This window comes from Ixodes scapularis, unplaced genomic scaffold, assembly GCF_016920785.2.
Source record: "Ixodes scapularis isolate PalLabHiFi unplaced genomic scaffold, ASM1692078v2 PGA_scaffold4__175_contigs__length_147842914, whole genome shotgun sequence".
NCBI lineage: Eukaryota > Metazoa > Arthropoda > Arachnida > Ixodida > Ixodidae > Ixodes > Ixodes scapularis.
The window spans coordinates 71422446-71437215 of record NW_024609879.1 but is presented as its reverse complement, the minus strand read 5'-3'; the positions used below and the strand labels follow the sequence as shown (position 1 = coordinate 71437215).

Below are 14770 nucleotides of genomic sequence, written 5' to 3'. Positions count from 1 at the left end.
CGCACAAATGGGAACAACAAAATCAAAATAAAATATCGGACTACGCTTACCTGCAGTAAACAGTCTTAAGAACTGTTACGAGATGAGTCCAAGGTAGCAGGCATCGAGTACCCTTGACGAAATCACCCTACAACGTTGCCGCCGGACGAAAGAAATATACTCAATCAACTTCAAATAATGCAAACTTGAGCCATATCTAACTCGCCTGCTAAATGAACAGACTTTTACAAATGCCTGATCGCACGCAAAGAAAATGCCAAGACAATATAATTGCTAGTCTCGCTGCCGGTAACAAATTCATGATCCTATTCCGTAATATACTACTATTAATATGTGGGAAGCGCACGAATAATTAGCTCAGACATTTATACTCGGTATTTCAAGGTGACGTGACATTTTACCAAAACATTTATTGATCCTCGTTAAACCAAAAAAAGAAAAACGTTGATATTAAAAATTAGTGTTGACCACTGACTTCTACGAATATCAACGACGTTGAGAATTAATCGCGCCGGTTGGCCAGTACCGCCAATGAATGCCTGATCGACTACTGCTCTGCGAAAAAAAACAAAACATAACGACCACCTTACGAGATTTTTAAATATTTGATCAGATCCTCAATTTAACGTCCGACGCGACGCAACAACGGCACGAAAAAGAGGAAACCTCCTAGCCCCTCACGCCTTAAACGTAGGTGACCCCCGATTCAAAAGGCGTCTTGTCGCCCGGCTCCAGGCACGCCGGGCCGCCCCTCTCCCCCTTCCTCCACCCGCACACACATACACCGGAAAGAGCTCCTGGCTACGCCACTGGTTAACGTATGCCAACCTTCTCAATATGCGCTAGTGAGTGCAAGCGACAGTCATTCCTGTTCTTGCTCTTTATGAACTTCGTTGGTCTAAACCGTGTCTGCGTTCGCGCCACACACTCATTTTATCGAACGCTCGACTCCTTCAAACGTGCAGACATGTCCGCCAATCCTTTGTCTAAGGAAGACGAGGGGGGAGGGGGGGGGGCCTTCCCGGGGCGGTCACAACCGACGCCAACTGTCGCCTGCGCAGAACATTTCCTTACCTGAATACGGTGCACACGACTTGCATCTTCGACTGAAGTCAATGCAGCGCTCTCGGTGACTTCGTAAGAAGAAACTGAGCCGAACAGAACAATAAAGAACGTTCCTGCGCTGGGACGCCTCCGTCGAACGTTCGAGAAGAAAGACCGTTATGACCGGCGGGGAGCGTCGGCGGGGAACGCGCTCGGCACCGGGCAGGCACTCTTCCAGGCATGCGCGAAGAATGACGTGTCATACGAGGATACCGATTAGCGAACTCGTTTGCGCCTTTCCACAGCCAATCACAGCGCCCAGGCTCTGGCCGCGCCCAAGCAGGTGCACCCTCTGGGAGGTAATATTTACCACGTTGGTGCTCGTTCGCGGCGAACTTCACCTTGTAGCACCGCATTCTTGGTGTTTTCTGCGAATGAGGAGGTGACAAGCGGAGCGCTTCCCCCCTGGCCGGGAGGAGGGTGGTAAAATTGATCGTGATAGTACAACGTAGTAAACACGTTAGCGTTCTACCAGAAATCCCATTCAGGACTAAATACGAGTGAGCCATGCTGCCGTGAAATGGTGTTGATTTTTAGGAGTTCATGACGTGGCGGCATTACAACGAAGCTTCAGAGACCACCCTAGGCGAAATTTTAAAATCTGTTAATTTGTTTTAATATTAGTTTACTTCCCTTCACTTTACACTTCATTTCACAGCATAGACCATAACTAAAAAAAAATTAAGTGCAAACATTTCGTTTCCGTACCCCTTTAATAAACCGATCTCAGTACAGTATAATAGAATAAGGCAATCTCTCCAGCCAGCTGCCGGTATGCACGGTGAGAATAGTCTTTCTGCACGCGTGAGAACCCCACTGGGGGGTGGCGCGAGCAGAGCAGGCGACGGCACGGGCTGTCAGGTGCACTGGCACTTGCCTCCTGCGAACTAGAGCCACTAAAAGACCGATCTTACATAACTTTATGGATCTCACCAACCAGTTTGACTACGCCACCGCTGCCGCAATGCATTGAGGGAAATTCAGCCTTTCTCCAGGGGCGACAGCCCCACTGGAGCTCTGAGCGGGTGGAGCACGTGGCGGTATACGATCCCTCACTGCACGGCCGTCATGCATTCCGTGAAATAAAGTCATGGCGGCGTCACGCATGCGCCGAACGCTTAGTGAGATCGATCGAATGATCAACGCTTAGAGTATCGGCACTCCGTTCCCGGATCTGCTAGTGCGAGCCGCCATCCTGGTGATTAGAGCAGAGAATACGCACACTGGATCGTCGCAATTCAAAAACCGGACTTTCTTAGCTTTCGTCACGGTGTTAGGAAGCTCAGGTGATATTGTTTTGCTTTGTCGCGAACTATTCTAACATCTCTGGAGGACAGAAACACGGTTCTGCGATTTCAGATAAAGCTTCAGAAAAGTGGCAACCTATGATTTTAACCACCAAGATAGCTCGAGTGTCGTTACTCTGAAACGTAGCTTACTTAGTAGCTCCACGTTGACCTACAGTTATTGCTCGATCACGCATGCGTGAAAAGCTTTGGGAGATCGGTCTGTTGAGGCCAAGTTGAGCGAAATCACGCAAAAGTTGATCAAGGAGCGAGTTAAAAGAGAGAGGTAAAAACGATTTTTGTAAACCTGAAACGACGAGAAAGCGCTTATAATATGTGTTTGTGTAGTATCAATATGGTCTTCACTTCAAACTTCCAGGCATTTAGTGATTTGTAAACACGAGTAAGTTAAGTTTCACCTTGCCCAATATTTCTGATACAAATAACACAAAGTGTTTGTTAAGCTCCAATGTAATACGTTTTAATGTTTTTACCTATTCGCTTGTTAGCCGCATTGCCGCTGCGAGCGAGAAATGCAGACTTGTCATGCGACGTATTGAAAACCCAGCGCGAGTATTGCAGCACTGGTTCGCCGCTACTTTCGTAACTGTATCTAGATTCTGTAGGGCTCACTGTGAAAATTGTGACTATCGAAAGAGCGACCAAGAACAATAATCCGATTTATCATCAACATTGCACCTCGACAAAGAAGTATCTAGCTCACTGATCGTGCGTGCGGGAATACTTGGGTCGCAGTTGTGTCATTATCCTTGTGTCAATTTCCTAAAGTGTCAACGTTATATTTTGATACCCTCAGTTGTCTAGTTACGTTTTTAGCTTTGCGAAAACTCATAGCAGTGTAACAGATAGAGTTATAAGGTCGTGAGTTTGATATATTAGAAACTATTCTAGAATCGGAATTTATGCTGTGCGCTTTGTAAATGGTTCTTTCTTAAATAAATTTCAGGAATAAACCACAATGACTGGAGTTAGCCAGATAAATTTTAGAATTATTTATTTTAGTCTTTAATTCTTTATGGCCATTGTTCGCAAAAATAGCAATATATTAATCACCAAAATATTCACGAAGGAAGTAAAAAAATGCAGTCAAGCTCGTAAAGTAACCTATTAGAGGCCATATCCCAGCATTATTAAAGGGATATTGCTACTCTCCTTTGTCCAACGTAATTCAGATTTACTTACCCTATTCACAAACTGTCCTAAATATACACTCTCATCTTTGACACGATTTTTGTGGTCTGTACTAAACAAAAAGTAAAGTTCAAGGTGAGCTGAACCTTTAGCAGATAATCCACCTGGAAAGCAGAAGAGGATGTAGTAGAAAAAAAAACCCAAAAAACAAGGGACTGAGAATCGAAGTCATTTTGATGTTTTAAACGACTTTACACATAGAAAAAAAAGGCTTCTATTCCGAATATTTGGAATAAAACAAAATCTGGATGGCAAAAACAATTTCGACTCTTATTACGGCAGTTTTTTTACATTCTATTTCATGCTTGCTTCTTACTTTCTAAAAGCTTTTGGTTATAAGTAAATTTCAGGGTGAAATCGACAGAATAAAATCCGGTGTTTCGTACCGCATATATAAACCACGCATTGCAGAGAGCTGAAACTCTGCAAGGAAGTGACGCTAGTGGTAGTAATAAAATGTAAAAGGTTGAGCAGGTGACCTTAGAGGGATCGAAAGATACAAAAGGAAGACAAACATATTTTTATTAGAAGTCGTCCACCTAGGCGTAATTTGCGTCACACGAATATTTGATATTATGGGCGCCCGTAGCATTTATTTCGGGTGAAAAAAAACTTGTCAGTTAAAAAATAAAATATTGTTTTCCTTCTCGCTGACAAGGGTTTTTCACCGACAAAATCGCTACACTTGCTTACAATATTAAATTTCACTTTGATAAATATTAGGTTTAAGCAAGCACAGCCACCAAGAAAAGTTTTGTTTTTCGTCGCTATCTTTTCATCCCGATAATGTCCGGAGTTCAAGTTTCCGACTTTTATTGCCACCGCTAGCGTTACATTTGCACGCAGTTTCAGCTTTCTGTGATGCATAGTTTATTTATACAGGCCGTAACCCCAGTTTGATGTACTCGATCTTACTCTTTAAAATTTATTTCAAGCTCAAAATAGCATCTAAAAGACTCCCGCTTAGAAAATGGCAGTTAACTATTTCTGTGTTTTGAAATAAATGGTTATTCTTTTTAATGTTCAAAGTGCCAGTGTATAACAGAGATGGCAGTAATGACATTAGTGCAATGTAATTACAGTAAGGAAACTAAAGGTACAAGGCTAGCGGTTGCGGTAAGGCGCCCGCGCGATTTTTGCGCCTCTTATCTAGCCCCAGCCTTGTACATGCTCCACGAGTGGTAATTTTAGTGCGCTACTACTCTTCTCGAGCGCTTAAAGTCTTTCTGAAAATGACCGATTTAGTGGTTTTCGATAACGCTCAGCAACTTTCTAATTGGAATCATATGTCTATGTCCACTAATTAAAAAGTTAATTAACAAGTTTTAATTAATTATCTGGCTAATTAGTAGGTTTTTGGCAATTCCTGACGTCCGTCGTGGCTGGTAGTTTGTTCCCGAAGAGAGTTTCTTCTGTTTTCAATCGCCCTAATTTTACGATTTTTGAGTCTTCGCAAAAACACCAGGTATATATATGTATATATATATATATATATATATATATATATATATATATATATATATATATATATATATATATATATATATATATATATATATATATATATATATATATATATATATATATATATATATATATATATATATATCTGTGTGTGTGGGTTGTCTTTCTATAAACATTTAGGCACGGAGACATATCTTGTCACAGGTTTGTATATCATTTTGTCTAGCTTACCGTCTCGATTACGAAATAGTTGCACGCATTGTTTATGAACGATAGTTTTACAAAATATTCGCCCAGTATTTTGGATATCACGGAATCCTACCAACATTAAGTTTAACTCATAAAAAGTAAATGAATCTTCAACTCTACAAAAAAAAAAAAAAAAAGCATAACGGACAATTTGGTGATTTCGGAATGCTACTCTTTTAAAAATGACCTGAGTGATACTTACCCAGAAAACACTCGAACATCCAATCTCTGCCATCCAAGAGATCAGCTCAGCGAATGCTGCGGCGAAATGTCTGTTGAGACCTCAAAATTAAGTCTGCGCTGTGTCATTGCAATACAAGCATGGCGCTTTGCATTGCGCAATGCCACAACGCAGACTTCATTTTTAGGTCTAGACGGATGTTCTACCTCATCATTCGTTAAGCTCATTTTGTAGATAACAAGATTGTTTTTTTTTTTTTAACGTTTTGCGGGTAAGTAGACGCGCATATATATTTTAGAGCGTAGCCGCAGTGGCTCGGTATGTCTCTAATCGAATCAATGGCTCTTATCCAAATGGGTCCGAATACCTTGTAAAATAAATGAATAAAGATTTCGCTCAACGGAAAAAAGATAACTACGAACATAGTCAGTGTTTCAAAGCGCCCAGGCGAGGTAGACCCCACATGGTATTGGAATATAAATTTGTTGGGGAAGCCCTTCAGCGACTCAGTATGTTCCATCATACTCTTGTCCTTCCGCCCCACATTGAATAGTTTTGAGTGTCTAATCATGCCGGTGTTACACTGGCACCCTCAATCGCAGTTAACTCAGCTGCAACTGCTGCTACGCTTCAACACAGTTACTTCGCTATACTCTCTTAGAGAAAGTGAAAGTGCGCGTGCACTGTTTTGATATGCGTGCTCAAGATTCTCGATCAAACGCACGTGCGCCCGTAGCTTTGACTGAATAGCCGCAGAATGTTGTCGGGAAGTATTGAGCGCTAACTGTGGCTTAGCATAAATGCAGTTAAGTGTGCCCGTGTTACAAGGGTATTAAAGAGGAGAGTGACATCGGTTAAATCTGAATATTTTAGAACATCCGTAGTTTCTAATGCAATATAGAGTTTTCTTATATCGTTTTCGCCGTCCCGCAACGCTCTCTGCAATCCGCTACGATACGCGGAAGTCTACAGTCGAGGCCATCGGCGCGCACGGACAACAGCGGTTTCTTCGTTGAGGAGGGCTTAGTGGAGTGGAAAACGCGGTGTACGAAAACTCCCCGTTATATTTTTCTCCACGTTATAAATTTCATGTTTCTTTTACATCAACATTTATGCCGCAAAATATTTTGTTTATTGGTAATTAAACCTTTAATGTTTTCTTGCTTCAAACATAACCATATATTTTTTATGGGGTTATATTTCGTTTCGAGTCGAGGAAACCGAGTCGAGAAAACCCAGCTGGACGGCTCTTTCTTTTTCTAGTCTAGCCAAACAAATATCTGTCACCCAGGAAACAAATTCACACCTAAAGTAAATACTTACGGGGTTCAATAATTTTTATATTGCCGTTGCTCCTATTGTCCGCATCTGCAATTACATTAAGCGACATACCTGAAAAAACAAGGAGGCAAATGCATCAATTGAAGAATAGCTCTCCTTTCGGACGTAACATTCACGTTAAAAGAAAAATGTGCTAACACATTCTTTAACACCTCAGAAGTGAATCGTAATTTGAAGAAGGCTTAATGTTGTTTCATTCACGCGATTACAGCAATTTACTCAGAAACATTGGTGACACATCAGTCATGTGCGCGGCTGTCCTTAGTGAAGTGATGAGTGCTAGGAAGACTTTTCTCTTAAACATTCCACAACACCCTCAAGATCGTCTGACACAATCTATTAAGGGATATTCACACGAGGGAGAAATCCCGGGGATTTCTCGCATTTAATTGCATTATAATCATAACATTAAATTACAAGCTTCACCCTTGTTGGTGTACGACTGGTGGCAGCTGATAAACCTCGTTTGCTCTACTGACGTCTAACCCCTGGTTAGCTCAGTTGGTAGAGCGCTCCACTTGTAATGGAGCGGTCCCGGGTTCAATACCCGGACCAGGCGGATTTTTTCGGTCGCGCACCAGTCACCTAGATGTGTTTGGAGATTTCTGTTTTCCTTTGTCCCCCTTGTTCCCCTTCTCCAGGGTTTATTTTCGTCATTCTTGTCCAGCTCGCTTGCACCTTCGCATTTAATTGCATTATAATCATAACATTAAATTGCAAGCTTCACCCGTGTTGGTGTACGACTGGTGGCAGCTGATAAAACCCGTTTGCTCTACTGACGTCTAACCCCTGGTTAGCTCAGTTGGTAGAGCGCTCCACTTGTAATGGAGCGGTCCCGGGTTCAATACCCGGACCAGGCGGATTTTTTCGGTCGCGCACCAGTCACCTAGCTGTGTTTGGAGATTTATGTTTGTCCTTTGTCCCCCTTGTTCCCCTTCTCCAGGGTTTATTTTCGTCATTCTTGTACAGCTCGCTTGCACCTTCGCATTTAATTGCATTATAATTGTACACCCTTCCCCTTTAAACTAAGACTGCAGCCCATGCCGCAGGCACGAGAGCTCAAAGTTGCTGCCTTGAAGCGTTCTTCCGCGGAACGAACACTCGCGCTAGAAATGCACGTCTCAAAGTCAGGAGAGCGGGCTTGCTGGGGCTTCTAGATTTGGCTGCAGACCACGGTGTACTGCAGACTCAGCTTGTGGGTGAGCAGAGTATATACTTCGTCTCACCCACGGTGGAATCAGCTTAGCCTAGACTAACTGCGATGTCTGTGCAAGCGCGAGCGGTTGCCCTTGACTGCTTTGATTGGAGCACTCCCTGCATGAGCGCTCATACAGCCGAAGAAGCTTCATTCAAAGTCACTAGCTCGCGCGTTTAGCATGCACGACTAACGGTCTCACCTTAATGGTAAGGTGAGACGAAGTATATTAGCGGCGAGATGTTTTGGTGGCGCCCTCCCATGGTTCCTCGTCGTGAGGTCATTACCTTGCGAACAACAAGTTCGATGGTGTTTGTAATGAGCATGGTGGAAGCTTGAAATCATTGCACTCTGAAACCCACGTTGCCAACACCGCCAAAATTGAAGTTCTTCCATTCCTCTTATTTACGTCATAGAGAAATCCTTTCCTCACGTCATAGTCAGTACTGGTCTAAAGCATGCAGCGATTTGGGGCCTAGAGCGGCGTGATTTCTGCCGTTACGGCGCTCGTGCCGCTCAACCGCTGGTGCTGGCAAGAGCTCCGGGATGGCAGAAATCTCGCCGCTCTAGGGCCAAAACCGCTGCATGTGAAACACGCTTAATAGTGGAAGACCCATCACAGCGACGCTTTCGATTGCGCACGTCGGCAATAGTTATGCCACCACAGCCTATTTGAATCGTGGAACTTGTCTTTTTTGCACGTGGGCCAGTTGTCTCGTGCTCTGCTCTCGCAGACTTGCAGCGGGGTTGTCTCGCGAGCCGAAAGACTACAGCTCCCACGGAACATGCTGTCTGCGGCGGGGTAACGAAACTGGCTCGCGAGATCAGTCTTTGCAGATGGGAAGCGTCAAAAGGACGATGTAACGATTTGTGTATTCTGCACAAATACAGCTTAGAACGGACGTTAGGGACCTGTGAAACACCCGTTCGTTTTTCACCACACAAAATCGAAGTTGCTGAAAAAATTAAAGAAAAACGAGCAGCACTATCCCCCTCAACTCGCCGCTAGAACAAGCCACCACGTGATCTGGAGCCTATCATATGCCGCCAATGTTGGTCATAGCCACGCGCTGGGGTTGGCAAGGAGCAGGACACACGCTGAGTTCCAGACATTGTTATGGCTCAGCTATTGTCTTCATTGCAGCGATTGGACACGGTCAACTACCCGGATGCTTCTCGAGCTATTAGCAGCGAGATGTTTTGGTGGCGCCCTCCTATGGTTCCCTTTTGTGACGTCATTACCTTGCGAACAACAAGTTTGATGGTGTTTGTAAATAGCATGGCGGAAGCCTGAAATCATTGCGCTCTCAAACCAACACCGCCGAAATTAGAGTTCTTTCATTCCTCTTATTTCCGTGGATGGTATACCCTTTCCGACGACATAGTCAGCTTTTGGGCCAATCGTGGAAGGCCGACCACAGCGACGCTTTCGGTCGCGCACGTCGTCAATTGATTATCACATTCTGGGTGGCGGGCTGGCAGGCGCACTAGCGTACGGGTTTTAACTTTTCTGCACAGCCGTGCACGCCGCCCAGGATCACGAGTTTGTATGCAAATAAATAAATAAATAATAAATAATAATAATAATAATAATAATATTATTATTATTATTATTATTATTATTATTATTATTATTATTATTATTATTTATCACAAGCCCAAATCGAGTGCCCATGCAATGCTCAGCTCCAAGCTTTGAGCCGCAGCAAAATATCGTTACTGGAGGATACCGCGATCCCCCAGTTACGTCATCAAATTTCGCGAAGGAGAGATTGAATGGCAATGCCCGATTTTGTTCTTAAAAGTTTCACCGCAACAGAGGAGTTTTTGAACAGTGGCGTTGCGCGCGAGTATCCTGGACTGCCACTAGTGCCAGTAAGTTCATGTTAAGTGAAAAGCATTCCAGCTGAATATCGTTGCACCACCCCTTTAAAGGGGTGCAGGAACGAAATGTTTGCACTTCTTTTTTCTTTGTTCAGATATGGTCTATGTTGTGCCGGCAACGCAGAAACACTAGCCTCTAGTCTAGTGTTTCTGGGCTGCCGGCAGAAAAGCCAAGAAAACTACCTCGCATTCTCTGTGAATAACGCGCACAAATATGGCACCCAGTGAATACCTTATATATAGCGTGTTTGAAGACACCCGTCTCAATATCAAATAGGCCGTAAAAATCGGCGCGTGCATTAAGCCATTTAATCTTTTCGTTAAAAGTGTACTTGAAAGGTCGGTTTTTTTTAGGGCCACAACATTTGGCGCGGTCAATGGCGGACGGCAACGCAGACGACCGAGTCAAGTTGCGGGGAGTGTTTGGCGTTCGTATTGATAGATGGCGTCGGAAGCAGCGTCGGTCGGAAGGTGTAGCCCACCAGAGAAAGAAAGCAGACGGTATACGCTGAGGAAATCCGTTGGCAACAAGAGCGCCATCGTTTTGCAAACGCTTTTTTTTTTTTTACTTTAAGTTTTGATTTATTGTCCACATTTATTTTTTAAGCAAAAGTACATTACAAAAACATTATTTCCTTCCTCCTCAGACCCGACACTAATGCCACAATAAAACAACTTTGATAAAGTCCTTAAATTTACAGTTGGGTTCCAACAAACCCCCCCCCCCCCCAAACTTATTTTTAATCTGCGCAGCGACTATTTATATTTAATTGATTGTCCCCCGGCAGGGACGCCGGGTCCATTCTTAAACATAAGTAGGAATTTTGTAAATTTTTGTGTATTCGAAAAGGGCCGGTAAATAACTGCTTCAACGCTGCGCTTTTCGGAAAACGTGAAATAAATAAATTGATTGGTTAATAAATTGATTGGCACTCAAGAGACAACATAAGCAAGTTCGGTATATTCCTCACACCTCATACTAGTAAATTAACTCGCCACATTAATTGTTCTCCGACTCCACTTACGAATGAAATTCATAGGAGCAGTTTTTGCCAACTTCTATGCAAAGGTACACGTCGCAGTGAGCACAGCGGTGGCGTGTCTTCTTCCTGCAGCCAGCGTTTCAGCACCTTGATTCACTTTGAACGTCGTCCTTCACTGGCAAATGAAGTGCGTCTTGTTTGCGAAAATGTTCCGATGGTAGAGCTTTTCGCCTTTTTCTTGGCGCGTTGTTTATGTCGTGTTCGTCTTCTTAAGACGGCCTCTTCCTTGCCGCAGTGTTCGGGTCATCTTCATCGTCTTGAGATGGTGGGCTCATCTTCTACCATAGCAATGCCTCAGCCACAAAAGTCTTGAAATCAAGGTAGTCAAGAATGTTTTTTCTTTAGATTCCCTCTGTCTTTTGTCTGCTCTGTACTGAAGCCAGCTGTTGACGCAAGCAACATCAGACATGTAAAGCATTGTGCGCAGTGTCCACCTGTTTGTGCGGATCCTTTGAGCATACAAGGCGAGCATTCGGTCAGATAAGTCCACACAACCCATATTTTCATGGCACTTCTTGATAACGAATGGGCGCGGGACATCCAGAAACTTTTCCTATTTTTTGCACCACATTTTGCACTCATCTTCAGGCTGCACTCCAAAGGCAGCCGACAGCATCACAATTGTCTTTTTGTCGATCTATTTTGTACACGCAAGCGTGCGGTCTTGTCGCAGCAGCTCCTCCGAAGTGCCCCGTGATTTCTTCAACAGTTCTTTGTCATTTGTGAAATGGGCCTCTTTGGCATTCTGTTCTTCATCAGAGTGCCGGCGCCGAAAATGTTCATCTTCGTGAGCTCGTCCATCAAACGGACCGAAGAAACCAACGGTCAATGTACAGCGTGGAACACGCAGGCAGTGTCTCAACTAGCTTCACTACTGAGTTGCCTGATACGCCAAGGCCAACGTCTGGAAACGTCTCTGCCTTTGTAAATTACAAAATCATAATTCAACCCGTCCTTTCCTGCGAGAACAAAGTTTTTGAGGCCCACAGGGTTCGGTTTGTTAGGAATGTAGTTCTTCATAGGGCAGCGCCCTGAAAATGGGATAATTTGCTCATCCACACAAAAGCAGTTGGTCTTTCCAAGCCCGAGCAGCTCTTTTCACCATCTCTACGAAAGGCAGAACCTTCCAAGGTCTGGCCCTTTTCTTATCGCCATCACTGACGTCATCGTCAAGTTGTCAGCACAGGTTAGATCGCAATAAGAAAAACTATCTCGTGGCATGGTGTCAGCTATTGAACTAACAGCCAAGCCCTTCTTCCGAAAAAATCGTATTCTGGGATAGCCAATCACTCCCATTAGCATTGAACAACCCAAAAAACTGTTTCACTTCCTGGCCAGTGACTTTAGCTATGATTCCACGCACCCTCAGAATTCTCTAGATTGTTTTTTCAGCCATTTTTCGAGCTCGATGTCATCTACATACTGCCTGTAGTAGTCAACAGGCGAGAATTCCGATCTTTTTTTTTCGAGAATACAAACCCAGTTTCGAGAACAGGCACGTCGTTTGCTGGTGCAGAATCTGCCGCCTTCCACAAAACGCGCCTTTGCGAAATGTCTGCGCCGCTGGAGTCCTTGTCGCCACTGTCAGTAGATGAACCAGCATGCTCCTCAGTGTCGGAATCGTACACAGCATTCACGTTGTTCACGTCGTCTTCATTCTCCGAGTCCGAAATATCGGAGGTTTCCCGTTCGCAAATTGATTGCAGAACTTTGTCAGCCTTCTTTGTGGATAACGCTGAAATTACAATGCAAAGTTTATTTTAGAGTTCGGTTCGCACCCACTGAATTTTGAGAAAAAAATGCTCAACAAGTGACACCGACTTCAAAATATTCAAACACATGGACCGAATGTACCTGTGGGAGGACACCACACCGCATAAGCTGCAAATGTCTCCATAAAGACAACATCCTTCTAAAAATGGCATCCACGTGTTCTCTTGGCATTAAACCTTTAGGCCGCGTCGCAGTTGGTTTGAATGACAACTATTATGAACAACAAAAAAAATGAAAGCCGATTACAATTCCTTGTGCCGCCGGATTGGAGCACAGCTCTTGAGGAGGAGGATGGAAGCGTACTGAAGGATAGGTGACTCCTTAAGGTCACGTGACCTAAGGGGGGCCGTGTGACGTCAGGGGGGTCACGTGACCTCGGGGGGTCGCGTGACCTTAGGGGGTTCACGTGACCTCAGGGGGGGGGGGGTTCACGTGACCTCAGGGGGGGTTCACGTGACCTCAGGGGGGTTCACGTGACCTCGAGAAGGGGGGTCACGTGGCCTTGGGGGTGTTACCTGACCTCGCGGTTACGCTGACGGCGACGCCGACGGCGACGCTAACGCCGACGCCGACGGCGACGCCAACGCCGACGCCGACGACGACGCCAACGCCGACGCCGACGGCGACGCCAACACCGATGCCAACGCCGACGCCGACGACGACGCCGACGGCGACGGCGACGCCGCTCAAGCCGGAAACGGGCCCCTAGGAGCTGCGCTCTAAAAGCGACTTACCCCGCCGTCGTGCGTAAGACGTGGACGTGGGGATTGCTGCCATCTCTTCTCAACAAAGGAACGAACAATTTTGCTCAGCTCTTCATGGATGGCGCCTCAAACATTGGCCTCCCAGAGGAACATTGGGTCTTTACGCTGCAAGAACCATGCTTTTTATTTCACGGCCTGTAAACCAATGTCCCCGTGGGGGGACAGGGGGTCTGAGGTTAATGAAACATGGTGGTCGCGGGCAGTCTTAATTAGAGTTCCTGTATAGGCTCCCTCCGGGAACCAGAGTTGCGCGTTCATCCCCGTAGCGCCGTCTTTCCTGCACGGCATGTTGATCCCGCTCCTCACATGACTGACTTCGGCGAATAGCGGTGTCGCGCGTTCGAGGCGCGCAGCGCGCTCAGAGGCAGGGGAACGCACGGCGGTGCGCATGCAACGTCTACTTTGCTGCACGGTACTTTATCCGGCTCCTTACATGATCGAATCTCGGCGAATAGCGGCGCGGCGGCACGTGGAAAACAGTCGCGCAACTCTGGCTCCCGTAGGGAGCCCGTACAGGAACTCTAGTCCTAATTAAAGCCCCTCGATGTGTTTGTGTCTGTCTTGCAAGTAGCGTCAAATGCGCGAGTACACGAGACCCACGTCTCGAGCGGCCCTTGGAAGCGAATGGCGGCGCAGCACTGAAATGAGCGGTCCTAGGAAGCGAATGGCGGCGGAGCACCCGCTCGTGGCACGTGTCTCGCGCGCTTCCCCAACAATGGTTGGCGGTACTTGTAAAAAACGCCTTTATCAAGGGGCTTTAGTCTTAATTAAAGACACAAACTCATCGAGGGGCTTTAGTCTTAATAAGGAGGTAGCGCCATCTATCAATACGAGCGGCAAACCCGCCCCGTAACTCGAATTGGTCATCAGCGTCGCCGCCCGCCGTTGACCCAAGCAAGTTTCTTGGCCCTATTTTTTACAGAAAGGGAGCTACGCTCTTCAAATTTACAAGAAAGAACTTACCTGTGAAATGCACCTTTGACGAAGTTTAGATTGCTACGCGTAGGCGCTGATTCTTATGGTCCATTTTAGACCGAGCCTGGTGACTTCAGTCACCCTATTAGCGGCGAGATGTTTTGGTGGCGCCCTCCCATGGTTCCCTCTCGTGACGTTATCATCTTGTGAAAAACAAGTTCGATGGTGTTTGCAGTGAGCATGGCGAAGCTTGAAATCATTACACTCTCAAAGCGACACTGCCAACACTGCAAAAATTCAAGCTCTTACATTTCTCTTATTTTCGTCGATGAGAAATCCCCTCTGACGTCACAGTCAGC

At 45.4% G+C, this 14770-nt stretch overlaps 1 protein-coding gene and 1 pseudogene across 1 annotated transcript in view; both read right to left on the bottom strand.

The window, feature by feature from the left end:
• The window catches only part of LOC120846285, a gene marked incomplete at its 5' end in the record, with an annotated part of 85299 nt that extends 78389 nt beyond the window's left edge, over positions 1 to 6910 (bottom strand). The window contains 2 exons of the mRNA XM_040217994.1: positions 3594 to 3706; positions 6820 to 6910. Of these exons, the coding sequence (XP_040073928.1) occupies positions 3594 to 3706; positions 6820 to 6910 (204 nt within the window). The remainder of the gene's footprint in view (positions 1 to 3593; positions 3707 to 6819) is intronic.
• Positions 6911 to 12010: 5100 nt separating this feature from the next.
• LOC120846284 lies at positions 12011 to 12592 on the bottom strand (annotated as a pseudogene).
• Between the last annotated feature and the right edge of the window lie 2178 nt (positions 12593 to 14770).